The 23314-nt window shown below is 45.4% G+C and overlaps 1 protein-coding gene across 1 annotated transcript in view; it reads left to right on the forward strand.

Moving 5' to 3' along the window:
- The window catches only part of DNAH8 (dynein axonemal heavy chain 8), a 1267128-nt gene that overhangs the window by 207553 nt on the left and 1036261 nt on the right, over positions 1–23314 (forward strand). Inside the window, 1 exon segment of the mRNA XM_030199255.1 lies at positions 22499–22575. Within this exon segment, the coding sequence (XP_030055115.1) occupies positions 22499–22575 (77 nt within the window).

The raw sequence follows: 23314 nt of genomic DNA on the forward strand, positions 1-23314 counted from the left end.
TGGAGGGTGAGAGAGCCCCTAGACCTAATAAGAGAACATTGGGAGGGGAAAATTGATACCTCTGACATCGCTGTAATTGAATATGTAGTTAACATGCGGCAGAGATTTGAAGAACTTGTGTGCTTTGTCAGAGATAATTTGCAAGCAGCCAAACTAAGCAAAAGACCTGGTATGATCGTAAGGCCCGAAATAGAGAGTTTCCTTGTCATCAAGCAGATGAATCAATTACGAGTGGGTTGTGTCCATCAACCAGCAGGGGGAGATAGAGAGCACTGAAAAACCATAGTGCCTCATGGCCAGCTAGCTCCATCTGCCTCTTCAGTATTCTCTATCTCCCCAGCAGGGTGGACGCAGCTTATTCAGCTCCTTCAGAAATCTGCCTGAGGTGGCTCCTGTGCTTTGGCCAGTTGTAGCAGGGGTGTTGTGGCTGGTGGTGCCCACTTTAAAAGCACTTAGGTTTGCCCTTTCCCTGCCTTACCCGGCCCCCGATGTGGATGTAGACACATAGGTTTGCCCTGTCCCTGTCTTTTCCCACACTCCCCTTTGTGGATGCAGGCACATTGGTTTGGCCTTTCCTTGCCTTTCCCACTCTACTGATCCTCCGGAGTTGGAAATTTGCCTTTATTGCTGTTGCCTCTAACTTTCCTCACAGCGTTAAGAAAAAAAAAAAAGTTGTGTCGCGCTTTGGCACTGCGATTCCACAAAAGAGGTTTTCTTCTGATTGTGCAGCGTGACTGGAGCTCTGGGACTCGGTTTGGTGAGGTAAGAGCGTTTTGTAGCTCCTCCTGGGAGGGCCTGCGATCAGGACATTTTCGGCGCGAATCCGCCATTTTGAATTTTCCGCTGTTTTTTCGGCGATGGCTGCGGAAGTTGTTAAGCACTGTTCCTGTTGTGGCAAGCGCAGATCAGCAGCAGGGATCTGTAAATCGTGCTCTTCAGACGTCAGGGCCGGCACGAGCATGGCGAGCGATGTTTCTTCCCGCTCAGTGGAGCTGGCAGCGGGTGCCATTTTGGACGCGCCGCATGGCGCGACCCCCGCAGAAGCAGAGGGGTTTGAATCTGGAGGGGAGCCTCGTGTGGAGGTTAACAGGGGAGCTTCTATCCCCGGACTGGAACCGGGAGGCCAGGGTGAGCCCTTCTCCCCTGAGTTTATGTTGCTGCTGCATAAAGCATTCATGTTAAAAAGAGCTCTCCCGCAGGGGTCTCTGCCGTGCTAACTGTTCCCCCTCCAGTGAAGCCTGGCCTCGGATTGCCGTCGCGCATTTTCCCCTGACAGCTGGCCGCAAGACAAGCGCGGAAGGGTTAGTTCCCCTTCAGAGAGTGGCGCACCCCCCTTCTCCCCTTCCCTCGTGGTCGGGTTGTGAGGATTCTGAGTGGTCTGGCAGGCCCTCGTGGTCTGAAGAGCCAGAGGAAGGTGCAGGATTGCCATCGGATCCAGATGATCCTTCCGTGGTGAGGGTTTTCCACCTCAACGAACTGCCAGCGCTTATTTCTGATGCCTTGCATGTCCTCTCTATTGAAGATCCTGGGAGTGGCGAAGCCTCCTCTGGTAATCCGAGGATGGCAAGTACTAAGAAGCCTGCTCGAGCCTTTCCTTTGCATGACTCCATCCAAGAGCTTTTTTCGGCTCAATGGGCTGACCCCCCCTTTTTCCCCCCCAAACTCACCTTCCCACTCCCCCCCCCCTCCCCGTTTTCTATTTCTGTTGATGGCTCTCTCATTCTCCCTGTCTCCTCAGCTCGAAACCTTGGGGTAATCTTTGACTCTTCTCTCTCCTTCTCTGCTCATATCCAGCAGATTGCCAAGACCTGTCTTTTATTTCTTTACAACATCCGTAAAATCTGCCCCTTACTTTCCGAGCACTCTATCAAAACCCTCATCCACACCCTTGTCACCTCTCGTTTAGACTACTGCAATCTGCTTCTTGCTGGCCTCCCAAGTAGTCACCTCTCCCCTCTCCAATCAGTTCAAAACTCTGCTGCCCGTCTCGTCTTCCGCCAGGGTCGCTTTACTCATACTACCCCTCTCCTCAAGTCGCTTCACTGGCTCCCTATCCATTTTCACATCCTGTTCAAACTTCTTCTACTAACCTATAAATGTACTCACTCTGCTGCTCCCCAGTATCTCTCCACACTCGTCCTTCCCTACACCCCTTCCCGTGCACTCCGCTCCATGGATAAATCCTTCTTATCTATTCCCTTCTCCACTACTGCCAACTCCAGACTTCGCGCCTTCTGTCTCGCTGCACCCTACGCCTGGAATAAACTTCCTGAGCCCCTACGTCTTGCCCCATCCTTGGCCACCTTTAAATCTAGACTGAAAGCCCACCTCTTTAACATTGCTTTTGACTCGTAACCACTTGTAACCACTTGCCTCCACCTACCCTCCTTTCCTCCTTCCTGTACACATTAATTGATTTGATTTGCTTACTTTATTTTTTGTCTATTAGATTGTAAGCTCTTTGAGCAGGGACTGTCTTTCTTCTATGTTTGTGCAGCGCTGCGCACGCCTTGTAGCGCTATAGAAATGCTAAATAGTAGTAATAGTAGTAGTAGTGGCCTTTGAAAGTCGCCAGGCAATGGGGCAATTATACCCTCTAAGTGAGGAGCATTTGGCGCACCTAGCAGTGCCTAAAGTGGATGTCCTAGTCATCGCTGTGACAAAGAGAACTACCCTCCCAGTTGAAGGAGGAGTCGCCCTGAAGAACATGCAGGACCGACGCCTGGAATCAGCTATGAAACGGTCCTTTGAAATTTCAGGCCTATCCTTATGGGCGTCTGCATCCAGCTGCTATGCTACCCGAGCCTGCCTCGCTTGGTTGCAATGGGCAGTGGAACAGCCCGGGGATGGAGCGGAGCCCCTTACTGAGGTGGCACTGCGGATGGAGTTGGCCTTGTCTTTCTTGGCTGACGCCCTTTATGATTTGGTCAGAGCTTCGGCTAAATAGATGGCTGTGGCAGCTCGCCGTCTTCTATGGCTATGGCATTGGGTGGCTGACATGGCCTCTAAGCAAAGGTTGGTGAAGTTGCCCTTCCAAGGCCTTCTCCTATTTGGTGAGGAGTTTGAGAAAATTGTTAAAGGCCTGGGGGATGCTAAACCCCAGCACTTACCCGAGGATAGGCCGAGGCCTCTTTCCAAGGGTCAGGCGGTTCCCTCCTCTTCAGACCTCGCTTCCGTGAAGCTAGAAGGTATCGCCCGGGACGTTCTGCTGGGTTCACTTCTCTTGCCCGCTTTCAGCAGAGGAACTCCTTTCGTTTGGACAAGCGTACCGTAGCGACCGGCTCAAGGCCTGGAGTTCAAACAGGGCGACCCTCTCAATGATGGTGCGCCGGCCCTCTCCTCGATTCCTGCAATAGGATATAGTAACATAGTAGATGATGGCAGAAAAAGACCTGCACGGTCCATCTAGTCTGCCCACGATAAACTCATATGTGTATACCTTACCTTGATTTGTACCTGTCTTTTTCAGGGCACAGACCGTATAAGTCTGTCCAGCAGTATTTCCTGCCTCCCAACCACCAGTCCCGCCTCCCATCACCGGCTCTGGCACAGACCCCGTATAAGTCTGCCCTCCCCTATCCTAGCCTCTCAACCACCAACCCCTCTTCCTCCCGCCACCCAATTTCAGCTAAGCTTCTGTGGATCCATTCCTTCTGCACAGGATTCCTTTATGCCTATCCCACGCATGTTTGAATTCCGTTACCGTTTTCATCTCCACCACCTCCCGTGGGAGGGCATTCCAAGCGTTCACCACCCTCTCTGTGAAGAAATACTTCCTGACATCTTTCCTGAGTCTGCCCCCCTTCAATCTCATTTCATGTCCTCTCGTTCTACCGCCTTCCCATCTCCGGAAAAGATTCATTTGCGGATTAATACCTTTCAAATATTTGAACGTCTATATCATATCACCCCTGTTCCTCCTTTCCTCCAGAGTATACATGTTCAGGTCAGCAAGTCTCTCTTCATATGTCTTGGAATGCAACTCCAATACCATCCTCGTAGCTTTTCTTTGCACCGCTTCCATTTTTTTAACATCCTTCGCAAGGTACGGCCTCCAAAACTGAACACAATACTCCAGGTGGGGCCTCACCAATGTCTTATACAGGGGCATTAAAACCTCCTTTCTTCTGCTGGTCACACCTCTCTCTATACAGCCTAGCATCCTTCTCGCTACGGCCACCGCCTTGTCGCACTGTTTCATCGCCTTATAGGTCCTCAGATACTATCACCCCAAGATCCCTCTCCCCGTCCGTGTCTATCAGGCTCTCCCCACCTAACACATACGCCTCCCTTGGATTTCTACTCCCTAAGTGCATCATTTTGCATTTCTTCGCATTGAATTTTAATTGCCAAATGTTAGACCATTCTTCCAGCTTCTTCAGATCTTTTTTCATGTTTTCCACTCCCTCCGGGGTGTCCACTCTGTTGCAAATCTTGGTGTCATCCGCAAAAAGACAAACTTTACCTTCTAACCCTTCGGCAATGTCACTCACAAATATATTGAACAGAATGGGCCCCAGCACCGATCCCTGAGGCACTCCACTACTCACCTTTCCCTCCTCCGAGCGAACTCCATTTACCACCACCCTCTGGCGTCTGCCCGTCAACCAGTTCCTAATCCAGTTCACCACTTCGGGTCCTATCTTCAGCCCTTCTAGTTTATTCAAGAGCCTCCTGTGGGGAACCGTGTCAAATGCCTTGCTGAAATCTAAGTAGATGACGTCCATAGCACGTCCTTGATTTAATTCTCCTGTCACCCAGTCAAAGAATTCAATGAGATTCGTTTGGCACGATTTCCCTTTGGTGAAACCATGTTTTCTCGGATCTTGCAACTTATTGTCTTCCAGGAAATTCACTATCCTTTCCTTCAGCATGGCTTCCATTACTTTTCCAATAACCGAAGTGAGGCTTACCGGCATGTAGTTTCCAGCTTCCTCCCTATCACCACTTTTGTGAAGAGGGACCACCTCCGCCGTTCTCCAATCCCTCGGAACCTCTCCCGTCTCCAAGGATTTATTAAACAAATCTTTAAGAGGACCCGCCAGAACCTCTCTGAGCTCCCTCAGTATTCTGGGGTGGATCCCGTCCGGCCCCATGGCTTTGTCCACCTTTAGCTTTCCAAGTTGTTCATACACACTCTCTTCCGTGAACGGTGCTCTATCCACTTCATTCTCAGGTGTACTTTTGCCAGTCCCTCTCGGTCCTTCCCCAGGATTTTCTTCAGTGAAAACAGAACAAAAGTATCTATTTAGCAAATTGGCTTTTTCTTCATCATTTTCTACATAGCGTTTTGCTGTATCTTTTAGTCTCACAATCCCCTTTTTAGTGTTTCTCCTTTCACTAATATACCTGAAGAAGTTTTTGTCTCCCCTCCGTACATTTCTAGTCATTTGTTCTTCCGCTTGCGCCTTCGCCAGACGTACCTCTCTCTTGGCTTCTTTCAGTTTCATCCGGTATTCCTCCCCGTGTTCCTCTACTTGAGATTTTTTGTATTTCTGGAATGCTAACTCTTTAGCCTTTATTTTCTCAGCCACTTGCTTTGAGAACCATATCAGTTTCCTTTTTCTCTTGCTTTTATTTACTCTCCTTACATAAAGGTGTGTGGCCCTGTTTATTACTTCTTTCAGCTTGGACCACTGTCCTTCCACGTGTTGTGCGTTCTCGCAGCCCATCAGCTCCTTCCTCAGGTATTCCCCCATTTTGTTAAAGTCAGTTCGCTTGAAGTCCAGGACTTTGAGTTTAGAGTGGCTGCTAACCACATGAGCCGTTATATCAAAACAAACCGTTTGATGGTCACTGCTTCCCAGGTGCGCAGCCACTCGGACATTTGACACACTATCTCCATTCGTGAGCACCAGATCCAGCGTTGCTCCCTCCCTTGTGGGTTTCCGTCACCATTTGTCTGAGCAGAGCACTTTGGAAAGCATCCACAATCTCTCTACTTCTTTCCAATTTCGCAGAGGGAACCTTCCAATCTACATCCGGCAGATTAAAATCTCCCAACAACAGCACCTCTCTTTTCTTCCCCAACTTTTGAATATCAGCGATCAGATCTTTATCCAGTTCCTCCAATTGTGTTGGGGGTCTGTAGACAACACCCACGTGGACCAAGGTTCTATCCTCTCTTTTTAAGGTGATCCATATCGCTTCTTCTTGTCATTTCAGTTGCTGCGATATCATTTCTCACATACAGAGCTACTCCTCCACCTTTATGTCCCTCTCTATCCTTCCTAAAAAGATTATAGCCTGGTATGTTTACATCCCATTCATGGGAACCATTGAGCCATGTCTCTGTGACTGCAACTATGTCCAAGTCAGTCTCCAACATCAGGGCTTGAAGGTCATGAATTTTATAGCTTAGACTGTGGGCATTTGTGGTCATTGCTTTCCAACTACATTTCCTAGTATGTGTTTTGGGTTTAGTGATTTGTGAGTGTCTTTTCTCTTTGGGTACCTTCTCCTCTTTTTGTTCCCTCTTCCTTGCTTTTTCTTTTTCTTCTGCTTCAATTTTAGTTTCAGGAGCATCACAGTGCTGTAGTGGAGCAAAAGAATTTTGTAGTGGCAACACTTGTGCGGGCGGATGCTTCTGTGTCACATGACGAATTCTGCCTGAGCCTACTGTGAACCATCTGTTCCTTTGTGGTTTTATTCTCTGAGGCAGTGGTGAGAAGTTATGATTCTGCACAGTCCTATAAGTTGCTTTAATTGCATCTAATTCTTGCATTACTTTATAGAGCTCTTGTTTTAAAGTAGATAGCTGAAGAGAGATAGGACAAGCTTTAAGTTTCCAGATGATTGGCCTTGAAACTAAAGCAGCACAATTATTGCAGAGAATAAAAGTCATCCTGATTGGTTGAAATGGGTATGAACAGGTGTACTATGTTGGAGTATCAGCCTGCAAGACTGCCTGTGTATGACTGAGGAGTAGTTAATGAGGTTTGGTTTGTCTATAAATGAGTGGAAAACCCTGGGGTGGGTGGGTGGGTGGGATTATAAGTCCCAATGTGTCAGCTAAGTGCTGTTATCAAGGGAATTCTCTAGCTGAATGGACCAAAATGGTAGGTAGTGTGTGATCAAGGACTTTACAATTTATTTTACTTTTAAAACAGCCCTAGATATTAATAACTTTCCTTTTAAATAAATCTAGATATTGCCAATAATTATAGCAGTTTCGGCTATGTAAAAATGCCCCTCCCCTCTATCAGAGCTTGGCAGGAACAGAAAGAAAGACAGAAAGAGAGGTTTCCTAGTGCTAATTAAATTGATTAAGCAACAAGCCTTAAAAATTTAAGACAATATCAGGTAGGTTTCTCACCTAAAGCCAGTCAATTTGAGAAGTATGGGATTTAGGGGTCAGAATAAACCTGTCCTTTTTGCAGGAGCTTGGTTCAGTCCCAGCACCTGGAAGTTAGAAGTAAAAGTGGTATGTCCTTTAGTTTGAGCCCAACCCTGCTTGCCCCCAGCTGTGGGGGTGCTTAAGTCCCAATGTGTTAGCTAATTGCTGTTATCAAGGGAATTCTCTAGCTGAATGGACCAAAATGGTAGTTAGTGTGTGATCAAGGACTTTACAATTTATTTTACTTTTAAAACAGCCCTAGATATTAATAACTTTCCTTTTAAATAAATCTAGATATTGCCAATAATTATAGCAGTTTCGGCTATGTAAAAATGCCCCTCCCCTCTATCAGAGCTTGGCAGGAACAGAAAGAAAGAAGTAAAAGTCTTTTTTACAGCTTTCCCTCTTTCTCGAGGAGTGGGTGAAGATTTCCTCAGATCAGTGGGTTTTGGACCTGATCGGAGATGGCTACAGAATAGAATTCAATGCCCCAGTGAGAGACGTGTTTGTGGAGTCTCGATGCAGTTCTGCCGTCAAACGGGCGGTGGTAGAGGAGACCTTGCAAGGCTTGATTCACCTAGGGGTGGTGTCCCCGGTGCCTCCCGCCAAACACGGCTCCGGCCATTACTCCATTTACTTTGTGGTGTCGCGAAAAGGCAGGTCTTTTCTGCCCATCCTCGACTTTAAAGAAGTCAACAGGTCTCTAAGAGTGCGGCATTTTCACATGGAAACCCTGCGCTTCATCATTGCGGCGGTACAGCCAGGAGAGTTTCTCATGTCTTTGGACCTGAAAGAAGTTTACTTGCACATTCCTATTTGGCCCCCGCACCAAAGGTTTCTGCGGTTTGCGGTAATGGGAAAACATTTCCGGTTTCGGGTCTTGCCTTTTGGCCTCGCTACAGCTCCCCAAACCCTTTCCAAGGTAATGGTGGTAGTAGCTTCCTTTCTCAGGCGAGAGGGTATTCGTGGTCACCCGTACCTAGACAACTCGCTCATCAGAGCGGATTCGACAGAGGAGAGTCATCAGGTAACAGCCAGAGTGGTCTCAGTACTTCAATCTCTGGGCTGGGTCGTCAATATAGCCAAAAGTCACCTGACCCCCTCTCAATCTGTAGAATATTTGGGGGTCCGGTTTGACACGGCCTCGGGGTTTGTTTACCCGAGCAAAGGCAGTGCAAGCTTCAGGATCAGGTTTGTCTGCTTCTGAGGATGCCTCGCCCCCGCGCTTGGGACATTGTCCAGCTGTTAGGGTCGATGACGGCCACCTTGGAAGTGGTGCCCTGGGTGAGAGCACACCTGAGACCTCTGCGGTGCTACCTGCTTCAACGATGGTCTCCAGTATCTCAGGATTATCAGTGCAGACTCACGTGGCTCCCTGCGGCCCGGCTCAGTATGGAGTGGTGTTTCTCAGACAGCATGCTGCGGTGAGAAATGCCGCTAGCGCTCCCCGATTGGTGCCTGGTGGTAACAGATGCCAGCCTGAAGGGCTGGGGTGCACATTGCTGGGGAAGGCATGCCCAGGGTCTCTGGACACTCGAGGAGTTGGAGTGGTCCATCAATCGCTTGGAGTTGAAAGCTATTTTCCAGGCTCTTCTGGCTTTTCACTCGACCCTGGAAGGATTGGCTGTCAGAGTTCTGTTGGACAACACTACAGCACTGGCCTACATAGATTGACAAGGCGGCACTCAGTGCAGAGCACTGGCCGTGCAGGCTGAGCAGATTTGCCACTGGGCCGAGCTACATCTGCAGTTTCTTTCAGCAGCTCACATTGCAGGTCAGAGCAGCGTGCAAGTCGATTATCTAAGCAGGCATCAAATCGACCCAGCAGAGTGGGAACTGGCAGACGAAGAGTTTCTTCAGATCTGTGCCAAGTGGGGGACGCCCATAGCGGATCTTATGGCCTCAAGCGCAAATGCCAAAGTCCTGTGCTTTTACAGCAGACGGAGAGATTCTTGCTCAGCGGGGTTGGATGCCTTGGCTCAACCCTGGCCTCAGGGCCTCCTGTATGTGTTCCCTCCTTGGCCCTTGTTAGGGTGAGTACTCCTGTGGATTCGGCTACATCAAGGAGAGGTGGTTCTCATTACCCCGGATCGGCCCAGGAGGCCGTGGTATGCGGACCTCCGGCGGATGCTGGTAGAGGCTCCCCTTCCTTTGCCTCTGGTACCGAATCTGTTGTCACCTGGACCGGTGACCATGGAGGACGCCTGCCGCTTTGGTCTTACAACATGGCAATTGAGAGGGCGCAATTGAGAGACAAGGGTGTTATTCCAGTAAAGTCATTTCCACTCTCCTACAGGCCCGCGAGCGTTCCACTTCCGTGTCTTATGTCAGGATTTGGCGCCATTTTGAGGCTTGGTGTGCTTTTCTGTCTCGCTGATACTTGACTTTTTGTAGGATGGTTTACAAAATGGCCTTGCCTATAATTCCCTGCATGTTCAAGTGGCAGCCTTAGCATGTTTTCCAGGGAAGGTCGCTGGCCTCTCTCTGGCTGCTTATCCGGATGTGGCACAGTTTCTTAGAGGGGTGCTTCGGCTCCGTCCTCTCGTGCGGGCTCCGTGTCCGGCCTGGAACCTGGGGTTAGTTTTAAAGGCCCTTCAGTGTTCGTCCTTCAAGCCGCTAAGGCGAGCTTCAGAGAAGGATGTGACCCTAAAGACGGTTTTTTTGGTGGCCATTACTTCGGCGAGATGGGTGTCAGAGCTCCAGGCGCTGTCCTGTCGAGACCCTTTTTTGCAATTCTCAGAGTCTGGAGTTATGGTACGTACGGTGCCTTCCTTTCTGCCTAAGGTGGTTTCAGCGGTTCTCCTAAACCAACCTATTTTCCTGCCTTCCTTTTCCAGAGAGGAGTTTTCGGAAGTCTTTGGGCAATTGCACCTCCTAGATGTGCGTAGGGCTCTGTTGCAGTATCTGCGCATGTCAAATGCTTTTAGGACCTCTGATCATCTTTTTGTTCTGTTGTCAGGTCCACGCAGAGGGTCTCCAGCATCTAAAGCCACTATAGCCCGTTGGCTCAAGGAAGCTATTTTTTCAGCCTATCTGCTGTCTGGCCGGCCTCCGCCTGAAGCCTTCAAGGCACATTCCAGAAGAACGATTTCCTCTTCTTGGGCTGAAACTGGAACACTCTCTCTTCAAGATATATGCAGTGCAGTGACATGGGCTTCTAAGCTTTCATTTGCCCGACATTACAGGCTGGATGTGGCTGCCAGGAGGGATGCGCATTTTGGAGCACAAGTGCTGGCGTGTGGTGTGGCCTGTTCCCACCCTATCTAGGGATTGCTTTGATACATCCCATTCGTAATGGAGTCATCTGCTTGATGACAAGGAAGGGAAAATTAGGTTCATACCTTGGTAATTTTCTTTCCTTTTGTCATAGCAGATGAATCCATGAGCCCTCCCTCAGTGATTCATTGTGTGATTGATGTTGTTTTATTTTCAGTTTTTCCTGTAGATATGTTCCCTCATTGGGAGAAGTTGGAAAACAGTCTTCAGGATTTCTGTTCTGTTATAGGAGGTTGAGTTCGTCCCTTCTTTGTGTCATTGCTCCTGTTCTGGGGCGTTCATCCGCTGTGAGGAAAGTTCATGTTATGCTACTTTGCGGTGTATTACTGCTTTGGAAGCTTCAAATACTGAAGAGGCAGATGGAGCTAGCTGGCCAAGAGGCACTATGGTTTTTCAGTTCTCTCTATCTCCCCCTGCTGGTTGATGGACACAACCCGTTCGTAATGGATTCATCTGTTATGACTAAAGGAAAGAAAATTACCAAGGTAAGAACCTAATTTTCCCTTTATGAGGGCCAGCAGATACTTGTTTTAGTATGTCAGAATAAGCTTCAAGCTAATTGGGTGGGACCTTACAAGGTCATAAGGCACATGAATGATACAAGCTATGTTATATCTCTGGACTGTCAAGACAGAAAGCAGAATACCTTTCATCTAAATATGTTAAAGGCCTTTGGAAATTGCACAGCCATGGTACTAATTGTGTGTTTTGTGTGTGTGTGTATATTGTGAAGATGAGGCTGCTGTGAAGATGACGCTCCCACCTCAGGATCCCAGGTCTCTCTTTCACTCAGAGTGAGCTGGTTCTCAGTATGCAGATTTTATGCAAATTAGTCTACTACCCCTTTCTACTCGGGGTGACCTGTTTCTCAAAAGACAAACATAGTCAGGTCTCACCAACAGGATATTTCTCATACAAATCTTTTATTCCCGCTTCCTGGGGCACACCTCTCCCAGCTTAAAACACTTTTACAAGCTTAAACAGTTCTTCCAGCTTAAACATTTCTTCCTACTCAGTTCAATCTTCCAGCTTAAGCACCTGGACACCCAGTCCTTCCTTGTAACCTGGACACCCAGTCCTTCCTTGTAACACACAGTTCTTATACCTGACACTCTAGGGCCTTCTTACCCCAGCCAGCTTCCTTGCTTTGCACACAGTTCACCACCAGTCCAAAGGGCTCAGCCAGTACTTCTCATGGGGATCCTCCTGCTTCAGCTACCAGCTCTCTTCTTCAGCTGCTAGCTCTCCTTTCTCCCTCACAACTCAGGTGGGGTATTAAGTGGTTAATGGCCAAACAGGTCCCAGCCCGTAACCTGCTGCACCTGTTTCTATCCCCAGGACTCCCCTCGGTCCTAGCAACCTCCTGCTATACACCCCTTACTGGCTCCCTTTAGTGACTCACCCAGCCCTTCTCCCTGGACATTTTAGGGGAACAGCGCCCTCTAGGGGCCTAACCAGGTTAGGACAGCCTCTTCCTTCTCACAATATATATATATATATATATTTATTTATTTATTTATTTATTTATTTTTAATTTTTTGCCAAAAGAATGTTGGCTGATTCTAGGGCTGCACCAATCCTTATATAGGTGATGACATCACTGTGACTGTTCTCTTCCGTGGGATTGATAGCATGGAAGGTTGCCGCTATTGGGTTTCTGCCATGTATTTGTGACCTGGCTTGGCCACTGTTGGACAACAGGATACTTGGCTAGATGGACCATTGGTCTGACCCAGTATGGCTGTTCTTACTTTCCATCTGCCAGTTGGGAGTGTAACCCATTCATCTGTACTAATCTAGCAGGATTCAAGGCATGCACATCCCTAGAAGTGACCTGGTTGGAGTAAGTGGTGACTTTTATTTTAGCTAATGTGTTGTATGACCTTCTAAGGATCAGACTGAGATTGGTAGTCACAGTGGTGGTGATGTGGAGAAGGCTGTGGTTTCACAGTTGCTCAGCAGACTTGTCCTCTAAAGTATGCTTAAGTCTTTAGAGATGTCATTTTTTTGGAAGAATCTCAAGAAGTTAATTGACAACCTAAGAGAAGCTAAACTACAAAGGATGCCAGAAGATTGTTCTTGTCCATTGACTAAGTGCCTCTTGAACTGCATGTGAACTAAAGTCTGGAGCAGTTCTAAATGGGTAGGTGAGTTTTATCCTTCTCTTATTCCTTGGGTAAAAGAATCTGGTTCTTCATGGTGGCTTTTAATCATCTGACAGTGGAGGATCCTCTTCCAGCGGTTCTGATTAGTATGGGTTCACATTGGGCATTTTTATCCAGAGGTCCATATCACCATAGATAAGTGTGCTCTTGAGATTCATCAAGGTTGTACACTAGAATTCAGAAAAAAACATTTCAGGCAGTTTTATGGTATCTCCTTGGACATTGAAGTCCTCGAGAAGAGTGGCAGAGTGAACCTTGTAAAGGCCTTCAGCTGGGCACCATCAAATTGGTTTCCTTAGCGGAACAGGGTCAAGGACATCTCTCCATCTATTTTGTGTCTGAACAAGGATGGCTTTTTCCATCCTATTATGGACTTTTTCCTCTGCTAGTATCACTACATTCACAAAACCTGTATTCTCACATCACTTCATTGGCTTCTTGCATACTGTTCATATGACCTACAAATATATTCATTATGCAGTTGCTCATTACCTTTTTTCTGATATCTCCTTGCACCCCTTATCTAGAATGCTGCTCATTTGTTAAATCACTTTTATCTGTGTCCTTCTCCTCTGCTTCCAACTACAGACTCCGTTCTATCCACTTTGCTGTGCCTTATATGTTGAACAGTCTTCATGAGTAGGAATGTAATGCTCCCTCTCCTGTACTATTGAAGTCCAGTCTAAAGTCTACTCTTTTTAGGCCGCTTTTAAATCATAACCCCTTATTTTCCTATTTAATACCTACATTGTATTTAATTTTCTCCATATTAAATAGACTGTTTTGAATAGTCTGTTGAGCAGGGATTGCCTCATAGGTATATATATATATATATATATATATATACCTACTTATGTTTATTAATACTGTAAAGCAGTACTAGTACCTTAAGGGGTAAATGTTTCACTGAGTCTGTCCCATTTCCACATGGAAACCTTGAGGTTTGTGATTGCAGCAGTTAGGGCAGGAGCATACTCTCAATATCCTGATAAGTGATCAACACAAGAAATATTTTCACTTCTGTGTCCTTGGCAAGCATTTTCCGTTGAGGTCCATGTTTTATGGCAGGGGTGGGCAACCATGGTCCTAGAGGGCCACAGCCCAATCAGATTTTCAAGATTTCCACAATGAATATGCATCCAGGAAAGCAATGCACAGAGTAGTCCAGGTGCTGGAGAATCTAGGTTGGGTAATGAATTATGCCAAAAGCTATCTTCTTCCAATGCAGCCACTCAAATATTTAGGGCTGCTATTGAATACCAAATTGGGAAAGATTTTTCTAATGTGTGAGAAGATGCTTAAGCGTCAGTTTTAGCAAGTCTTTTCTGAGCAGAGCATGCTTTGATTCTGGGACTATCTTCAGCTGTTAGAGTCTGTGGTAATGACCTTAGACTTGTTACAAGATCTTAAATGAGAACTCTGCAGCACAGTCCTCTCATTTTGGTCAACCCAGTTTCAGGACTTTCAGATTCAATTCATACTGACAGACATAATCAGGAGAGAGCTGGCTTGATGGACATCCCTGCAGCATCTCCTACAGTGGATGGACTTGGAACCCCCACTTGGGTTGTTGTGACCACTGATGTGAGGTTGTCAGGTTGGGGAGCACACTGCCAAAGGCAAGTGGCCCAGTCATTGTGGTTGACACAGGAGGCCTCCTGGTCCATTAACATTCTAGAGACCGAATCATTCAGCTGGCCTCGGAGAAATTCTTTTTGCTAATGTGAAGGACTACACTCTAGGTTCTATATTACAATGTCATAGCAGTGGCTTAGCAAGAAAGGAGGAACCCAGAGCAGAACAGTAGCTCAGGAAATCAACTTGATTTACCAGTGAATGGTGATCAATCTAAAGATAATTTCTGTGGCCCACTGTCAGACTTGTGAGTTTTTGTACCAAGTAGAGCTGCTGAGCCCGATACTCGGACCAGGTTCTGCTTGGCGGCTGGACAACCCCGGGTTTCACCTGCGCTAACTACTGTTCCCCAGAGGTTGAGCCCCTAGGTGCGGACGGCCTGCAGGACTTACGGGACGGAGCTGGGGTGATGAATGTATCGGCCAGGCAGGCATCAGGTCAAGAGAGTAATCTAGTACAAGCGGCAGTCAGTAGGCAGGCGGCAGTCAAGAGAATAATCCAGGTACAGGCAAGTCAGTAGGCAGGCGGCAGGCAGAATAATCCAGGTACAGGCAAGTCAGTAGGCAGGTGGCAGGCAAGAGAGTATTCCAGGTACAGGCGAAAGTCAGTAAGCAGGCGGCAGGCAAGAGAGTAATCCAGGTTCAGGCAAAGTCGGCAGTGAGGGACCAGTAGATAAAAAGCAGACTACAGAGTTAGAAATACCTACCAAAGTAGAAGCCGACACATAGAGTCCAGGGAGAGCTCAGCTGATAAAGTGCTGGCGTCTGACATCAGCAGGGAGAAGGGGCACAGCCATAGGACAAGAGCAGGGGAAGGAGGAACCGGAAGACCAATAGGAGAGAAGCAAAGGAAGCCAGGCAGAGGAAGAGCAGACCCAGGTGGGTGGAAGCAAAGCAATCAAGGAGCCTGGAAGCCAGACAGAGAGAGAGAGCAGAAACAGGTGCATGGAAGCAAAGCAATTAAGGAGCTTGCAACCATTACTCTGTGAACAAATCCAGAGAGGACTACACACACATGGCTCAGGCAGTGCCAGTCAAGTGTGCATGTTGACGGGACCCTGCGCAGCCCGAGGACGCCGCTTGCGTTAAGGTAGGGGACATGACACCCACATAGCCAGAGTGGAAAACGTGTAAATAGACTTCCTCAACATAATAGCAGTGTAGCAGAATACCAGAGTGGCCAGATAATTCAGCCGAAGGGAAGAGGTTGTTTTCACAGTCATTGATATCTCAATCCAGACTTAGCCTTGACAATGTCCTTTGTATATCATCCTTCCTACTACTACTATTTAGCATTTAGCATGGCTATTGATCCATTGAGTTCTACACAGAATAACAAACCATTTTTAACTAGGCATTTTGAATACAGCAGACTGTCCATTCAGGCCATGGTATGCCAATCTAGTCAGTCTGTGCCATGGTTTTGTGATCTCCTATGTTAAGGCCTTCTTTTCTTGGAGGATCCGGATCCCTTTTGTTGTATGGTCTGGTCGTTGAAAGGATGTACTTTAAGAGCTGAGAATATTCAGCAGTGGTAATGTCTACATTGCTTAAGGTACTGTTATCATTGAACACAGAAGTGCTGTAATAAGGAAGATCATGGAGAATCACTTTTCTTAAACAACATGGTTTTGATGATTTTCGTTTTATAGTATTACGTAAGGTCAAGGTTCATTGGAGAGGAGGAAATGTTAATAGACTGCTTTTGCAGGATGAAGATTCATATTTAGGTATAACACTGTGACACCAGAAGGTCTTAACCTTGAATCAGACCGTTTAGTGTTTTTATCATTTTGTGACTAATAAGGGTAGTGTAGTATTGAAAGATGGCTATGCACATATCTTGTTTGAATAAAAATATTAGATGAATTGATGATTTTAGTTTCATTTTACATGCAATTTTTTAATATATTGCATTATTTATTTATATATTTAATGATGCATGTATTTTAATTTCATGTAACATTTCATTCCTTATCGTCTTCTCCAGACCATTCCCTATGAGTGGGTAATATGCACTCCTACCAGCAGAGGGAGACTGAGAATTATTGAACAAATGATCAGTGAAACCAGTCATTTATTTTAGAATTCCATAAAATATCCTGTTAACAGGGAGGAAAACCAGCAGGGACATTGCTCTCCTTTTAGTTTTTCCTAATCTACTAGTCCAAATGGTTACATTTTGTAGCCTAAAACCACAGATGATGTAATGAATCCATTCTATTCATAGTTAACAAAATACCAAAGATAAGGGGTCAGACAGGATACATATGGTCAATTCTAGGACTATAAAACATGATGATTTCTTATACATAAATGAGTCATTTTGGAGCTTGAGAAAAGAAAAATAAAATATTCCTCAATAGCCACACTTATCTTTAGGTATGCATCTGGTGCCTGGGGCTCCTGCCCTCCAGTCCCCAAGAATAACCAATCTACTTTAATTGGGCCTTCCTGAGATCAGGGTGAAAGCTGAAAAAGCAAATTAGTCTCATATATCCTAATAGCATTTTCTACTATTATAATTAATTTTTTTTAGACTAAAGAATTAACTCTACTTTTACCAAATCCACACTTGATTTTCTGCAGCCTGAAAAGTCTGGTGTTCATAGTACTGTTCAGAAACTGAGGTTTCATAGAATCCTGATGTGTTATTTGAAGGTCATGAATTATTTTTGAATGTTGGACCTTCTCTTTGTCTAGTTCAGTGGTCCACTGAAGCTTTGGTGTCCCACACATACTGGTCTGGCAAGATGAAGAGGAAGGTGAAATTTGTTCTTACCTGGAAATTTTATTTGTAAGATTCCTGCTAGACCAGTGTAGTACCCACTCGAGAAACTGTGGCTTAAAAGGTATTTTTCGATGATTTTCTCTTACATGCTGTGTCTAGGATTCTTAGTCCTGAGTTATCCTTGCAGAGAAATTCTCCTGCAGAATTCTTATTTTACTAATGTTTTGGATGTTTTCACAATCACTGTTAGTGAAAACAAAGAAAAAATGATACCTTTTTTATTGGACTAATAATACGTTTTAGATGAGCTGTCAAAGGTAACTCTTCTTCAAATCAGAAATTCAGAAATTATCAAATGATGGCATATATCAGAATATATCTATGAAACATTAAAGCATTCCAATGATAGTCTCATGGTGGAAGTAGGGGAGGGTGGTTGAGAAACAGGGAGAGATGGATGTTTTTTATAATGTGATAGGAAACCCAGATTTTTGTTAAAGGTTTACTTTCCTAGATGGTTTTGACGAGATCAAATCTACACAGATAACACATCAAAAACTATAGTGCTAAACAGGGTGTCACTTCTATAAGAAAACAGGAACTGGATACCAACTAGGCTGAACAGGAACTGAGGGTCAGAGGGGAAAGGAATAAACATGGGCAGCAAGGCAGGAAACTGGGCTAGGACTCACAGACAGACAATACTACACAAGGCAGGAAAATGGACAAGCTAAATGACAGGAACTGAAAGCTGCCAAGCAGCCACTGAAACAGGGTACAAATACTGACAGAAAAGAGACAGGACTGAAAGCTGCAGAGCAGCCATTAAGCAAGAGATGTTATTAGGAAGGGTATGGAGTCCAGGTGTGCGGATGTTATAATGCCGTTGTATCGCTCCATGGTGCGACCGCACCTGGAGTATTGTGTTCAGTACTGGTCTCCGTATCTCAAAAAAGATATAGTAGAATTGGAAAAGGTACAGCGAAGGGCGACGAAAATGATAGTGGGGATGGGACGACTTTCCTATGAAGAGAGGCTGAGAAGGCTAGGGCTTTTTAGCTTGGAGAAGAGACGGCTGAGGGGAGATATGATAGAAGTGTATAAAATAATGAGTGGAATGGATCGGGTGGATGTGAAGCGACTGTTCACGCTATCCAAAAATACTAGGACTAGAGGGCATGAGTTGAAGCTACAGTGTGGTAAATTTAAAACGAATCGGAGAAAATTTTTCTTCACCCAACGTGTAATTAGACTCTGGAATTCGTTGCCGGAGAACGTGGTACGGGCGGTTAGCTTGACGGAGTTTAAAAAGGGGTTAGATAGATTCCTAAAGGACAAGTCCATAGACCGCTATTAAATGGACTTGGAAAAATTCCGCATTTTTAGGTATAACTTGTCTGGAATGTTTTTACGTTTGGGGAGCGTGCCAGGTGCCCTTGACCTGGATTGGCCACTGTCGGTGACAGGATGCTGGGCTAGATGGACCTTTGGTCTTTCCCAGTATGGCACTACTTATGTACTTATGTACTAAACAGAAACTAGACCAAGAATACAAACTAGAAACAAGACTAAGAAATAAGCAATAAACCTAAGCTAAACTACACACAGACAAACTAGAATCAGACAAGGAACTATACAAGAAATCAGACTAGGCAGAAGTGCAACAAAGCACCAACAAACCAGGGACCTTAGACGATGCAAAGGCAAACACAGAAGTTTCCAGGTGATTAATAAAGCCCATCAGCTGCTGAAGTTTAGCTGCAGGAATCACAAGGCAGCTACGGGTGCTGTTCAGGCACAAACAAGAGAAGCAAGTCTGGCAGCCCGGAAGATCCGGACCGGACTGGCCTGAAGTCTGGAACAGGTGACAGTCCATAGCAGCCACCGGTTCTGGCCACCAGAGGGCGAGGCGAGCACAGACAAGGAAACGAGACTTCATGGTGAGAATATTAAAAGGAAATTTCAGAACATAGATTCAGTCTCGTCTTAAGCATTGGGCCTGTCTCTCCAACACAGCATCCTATTTCACATTTTTTGAATTAAATAATATACACTACATTTGAAGACGAGCATGTGTAGGATCCCCATATGCTGAATGTTTTTCCTATGTGAGTGACTATGGGGTCCTGTGATATGTGTTTGGCATAGTTTGCAGCTTGATATCTTGCAGGGGTGTGTGCCATTCTCTTTTTTAGTTTCTACTGAGAGTTTTGTTTTCACTAATTTTTGTTCCAGATTTTGGTGGTTGTCGGAAGGCCAGCAAAGGTGGATCTGGGAATTTCTATTTCAGTAATTCATCCTCCAGGAGTTGTGGTTGTAGATCTTTTATGATTCTTCTCAGTTTTTCTAGCTCTGGATTGTATGTCACTACAAGGGGCACTGTTATGGCCACAGCTGTACCTTATGTCCTGACTCACCTTCTAGCCTCATGAGGGGGATGTCGGCGTTGGTCTGTAGCTCCCCTCTGTGCGCTCCGAAGAAAATACTTTCTGGCCCAGCAGTATTATAGGAGGATTCTGCTTCTTTACCAGTGCCTTAGCAACAGGTCTCCTAGTCCTGTCATTGGAGACTTGCTTCAGCCTTGTTCCTGCATATCCAGCCTTGTTCCAGTATCTGCAGTCTTGTTCCGGTCCAGCCTTGTTCTAGTATTTGCAGTCTTGTTCCTGAGCCTTCATCATTGTTCCCGCATATCCAGCCTTGTTCCTGAGCCTTTAGCATTGTTCCCACATATTCAGCCTTGTTCTAGTATCGGCAGCCTTGTTCTTGAGCCTTCACCATTGTTACCACATACCCAACCTTGTTCCAGTATCCTCAGCCTTATTCCTACACAGAAATCACATCTTAGTAACATAGTAGATGACGGCAGAAAAAGACCTGCATGGTCCATCCAGTCTGCCCATGACAAACTCATATGTGTATACCTTACCTTGAATTTGTACCTGTCCTTTTCAGGGCACAGACCATATAAGTCTGCCCAGCAGTATTTCCCGCCTCCCAACCACCAGTCCCGCCTCCCATCACCGGCTCTGTTACAGACCGTATAAGTCTGCCCTCCCCTATCCTCACCTCCCAACCACCACCCCCTCTTCCCCCCACCTGCTCCGCCACCCAATTTCAGCTAAGCTTCTGAGGATCCATTCCTTCTGCACAGGATTCCTCTATGCATATCCCACGCATGTTTGAACTCCGTTACCGTTTTCATCTCCACCACCTCCCGCGGGAGGGCATTCCAAGCGTCCACCACCCTCTCCGTGAAAAAATACTTCCTGACATCTTTCCTGAGTCTGCCCCCCTTCAATCTAATTTCATGTCCTCTCGTTCTACCGCCTTCCCATCTCCGGAAAAGGTTCGTTTGCGGATTAATACCTTTCAAATATTTGAACGTCTGTATCATATCACCCCTGTTCCTCCTTTCCTCCAGGGTGTACATGTTCAGGTCAGCAAGCCTCTCTTCATACGTCTTGGAACGTAAATCCCATACCATCCTTGTAGCTTTTCTTTGCACCGCTTCCATTTTTTTAACATCCTTCGCAAGATACGGCCTCCAAAACTGAACACAATACTCCAGGTGGGGCCTCACCAACGTCTTATACAGGGGCATTAAAACCTCCTTTCTTCTGCTGGTCACTTCTCTCTCTATACAGCCTAGCAATCTTCTAGCTACTGCCACATCATAAACTATAGTGCTACCCAGGGTGACACCTCTGTAGGAAAGCATTTTTCCAGATCAGAGCCCTGCACTAATGATTTTATAGTGATAATACTAAAAGGAAATTTCAAAACCATTCAGGAATGTAAAACCTTTGACGTTAAAATGATGATGTATTTTTTCACCCAGCAGACATGACTTAACAAAGATCTGGGTTTCCTATCACATTATAAACCATAAAATTATACTGCTTTGTCACCCTCTGATCACTCATGCATCTCTCCCTGTTTTTCAACTTCCCTCTCCACCCACCCCTACCTTCTCTATGAGACATTAAGAATGAAGGCTATCTTCAAAATCTCATCAAAAGATGTATTAAAAGGTACTTTTACTAAGGTGTGCCAAAAAATGGCCTAGGCTGTTGTAGACTTGTGTATTGGATGTGCGCAAGTCCATTTTTCAGCGCACCTGCAAAAAAGGCTTTTTTTTTTGTCCGAAAATGTGGTGCAGCAAAATGAAAATTGGCGAGCGTCCATTTTGAGCCTGAGATCTTACCGCCACCCATTGATTTAACGGTAAGGTTTCACGTGTTAACCAGTAGGTAATCGTCAGCACGTGTACAATTCCGATTAACACCCGGTGAGTGCTGCGCACCGGAAACTAAAATTTATTTTCCGGCTTGCGTACTGGATGTACGTAAAAAATGAAATTACTGCCAAGGCAACACAGTAGCTGGGCAGTAGTTCCAAATTGGCGCATGTTGGGTGTGCGTATGTGCCTGCGTGGCTTAGTAAAAGGGCCCCTAAGTCCAATAAAAAGATATCATCTTAATTTCTTTTGTTTTGTTTTATTCTATTTATTACCTTTACCCTACCCTACCACTTTACCCAAAAGGATGAATACTGAAATGCCAAGGAGGGTTGCACCACTCTTTAAACTGTGATGGTATTACTAGAAAATTTTTACTCCTGTTTACAAAGCCACGCTAGTGGCTGGCGGTGTGGTAATGCTTACACAGCCCATTCACTTTGAATGGGCTGTGTCAGCATTGCTGAGCGACTTTGTAAACAGGGACCTTTATGTGAAAACACAAAAATAGGATCTAATTCTCTCAGAAAAATATAGGTTAAACAATCCTAAACCAAAACAGTGGATATTCAGGTTCTTGAAAAATTCTATTATAAAGGAGGAAAAAACCTCACCAAACCAGCAACCTCTCAAAAGATATGATGAACTATTTTTGCAGTGTTCATTTGTGCCCACAGTTAAAACAGTAATCATAGGTCCAAAACATTCTACTGAAAATGCCCCACACATAATCTTCAAACAGTTTTCATCAATGTAAAGGGTGACACATCTTATCAGTCAGTGTCATGTCCACCATCAGAAATATAATTATGGCAAATAATGATGCACTCTCTCAAGGTCTTGAGCATATGGAAAAAGCAGTTCTGGTCCCGGGACCCATTTCACTTCAGGCTTCTTCTGGAGACCTTACTGCTTAATATATTTTGCTCAACACTATCAGAAACTAGAAATTTTCTCTGTGTCTTATCAACTTGTAAGGTGGCACAATTCACACATTTGGACTGGTCTAGCAAGAATCAAGGAAAGGAATTTAGTGGGTAAGAACAAATTTCACATTTACTGTCACAAAAGTAATGTCTGACACATTTTTAATTTCTGTTAAATATATATTTTTTGTAGGTACAGATACAGACATTTATGAATGCCTGTTTTGAAAGACATTTATCTTCACAACAAGCACTTCACTTACTACAGAGGTACTGCCAATTACTTTTTTATGAGTTTTTGACTACCATGTTTATCCGTTACATATTCTTCCATCTCTGTAAGTATTTTTGAATAATCTAAGGACAATCATACTGTGTTTTCTTCTGTTTCCCACTGGGTATAATGTAATAGGAAATCATTGGTTTGTGTTTCCAATTTTATATATGTGACAGCAGCACTGTAAGGATAATGCCACTGAAGAGTCTTATAGACTGCCCCAGCACTATCCAGGTAGTGCCAGGGTACAGCGAGTGCATAGCATGGACATCCTGCCTAACTATATGGATAGTTGGCAATATTCAGCTGCTATTTGGATAACTATTCAGATAACATTTTTACAACAAAAAGGATGTCCAAACTTAAATCACATAGCTATCTGTATAGCAGCTGGACATCGCCACTATCCATATAACTAGCACCAGTAACAGTTGAATATATATATATATATTTTTTTTACATTTGTACCCCATGCTTTCCTACTCATGGCAGGCTCAATGCGGCTTACATGGGGCAATGAAGGGTTAAGTGACTTGCCCAGAGTCACAAGGAGCTGCCTGTGCCGGGAATCGAACTCAGTTCCTCAGAACCAAAGTCCACCACCCTAACCACTAGGCCACTCCTCCACTATATTCAGCGCTACGCTTCTGTGGATAATGATGCTGAATATACATTGCATGAAGTTTCTAATACAGTGAATGACCACAGTTCTAGGTACCAACAAGCTGGCCA

This window comes from Microcaecilia unicolor, chromosome 3 (genome assembly GCF_901765095.1).
Source record: "Microcaecilia unicolor chromosome 3, aMicUni1.1, whole genome shotgun sequence".
Classification (NCBI taxonomy): domain Eukaryota; kingdom Metazoa; phylum Chordata; class Amphibia; order Gymnophiona; family Siphonopidae; genus Microcaecilia; species Microcaecilia unicolor.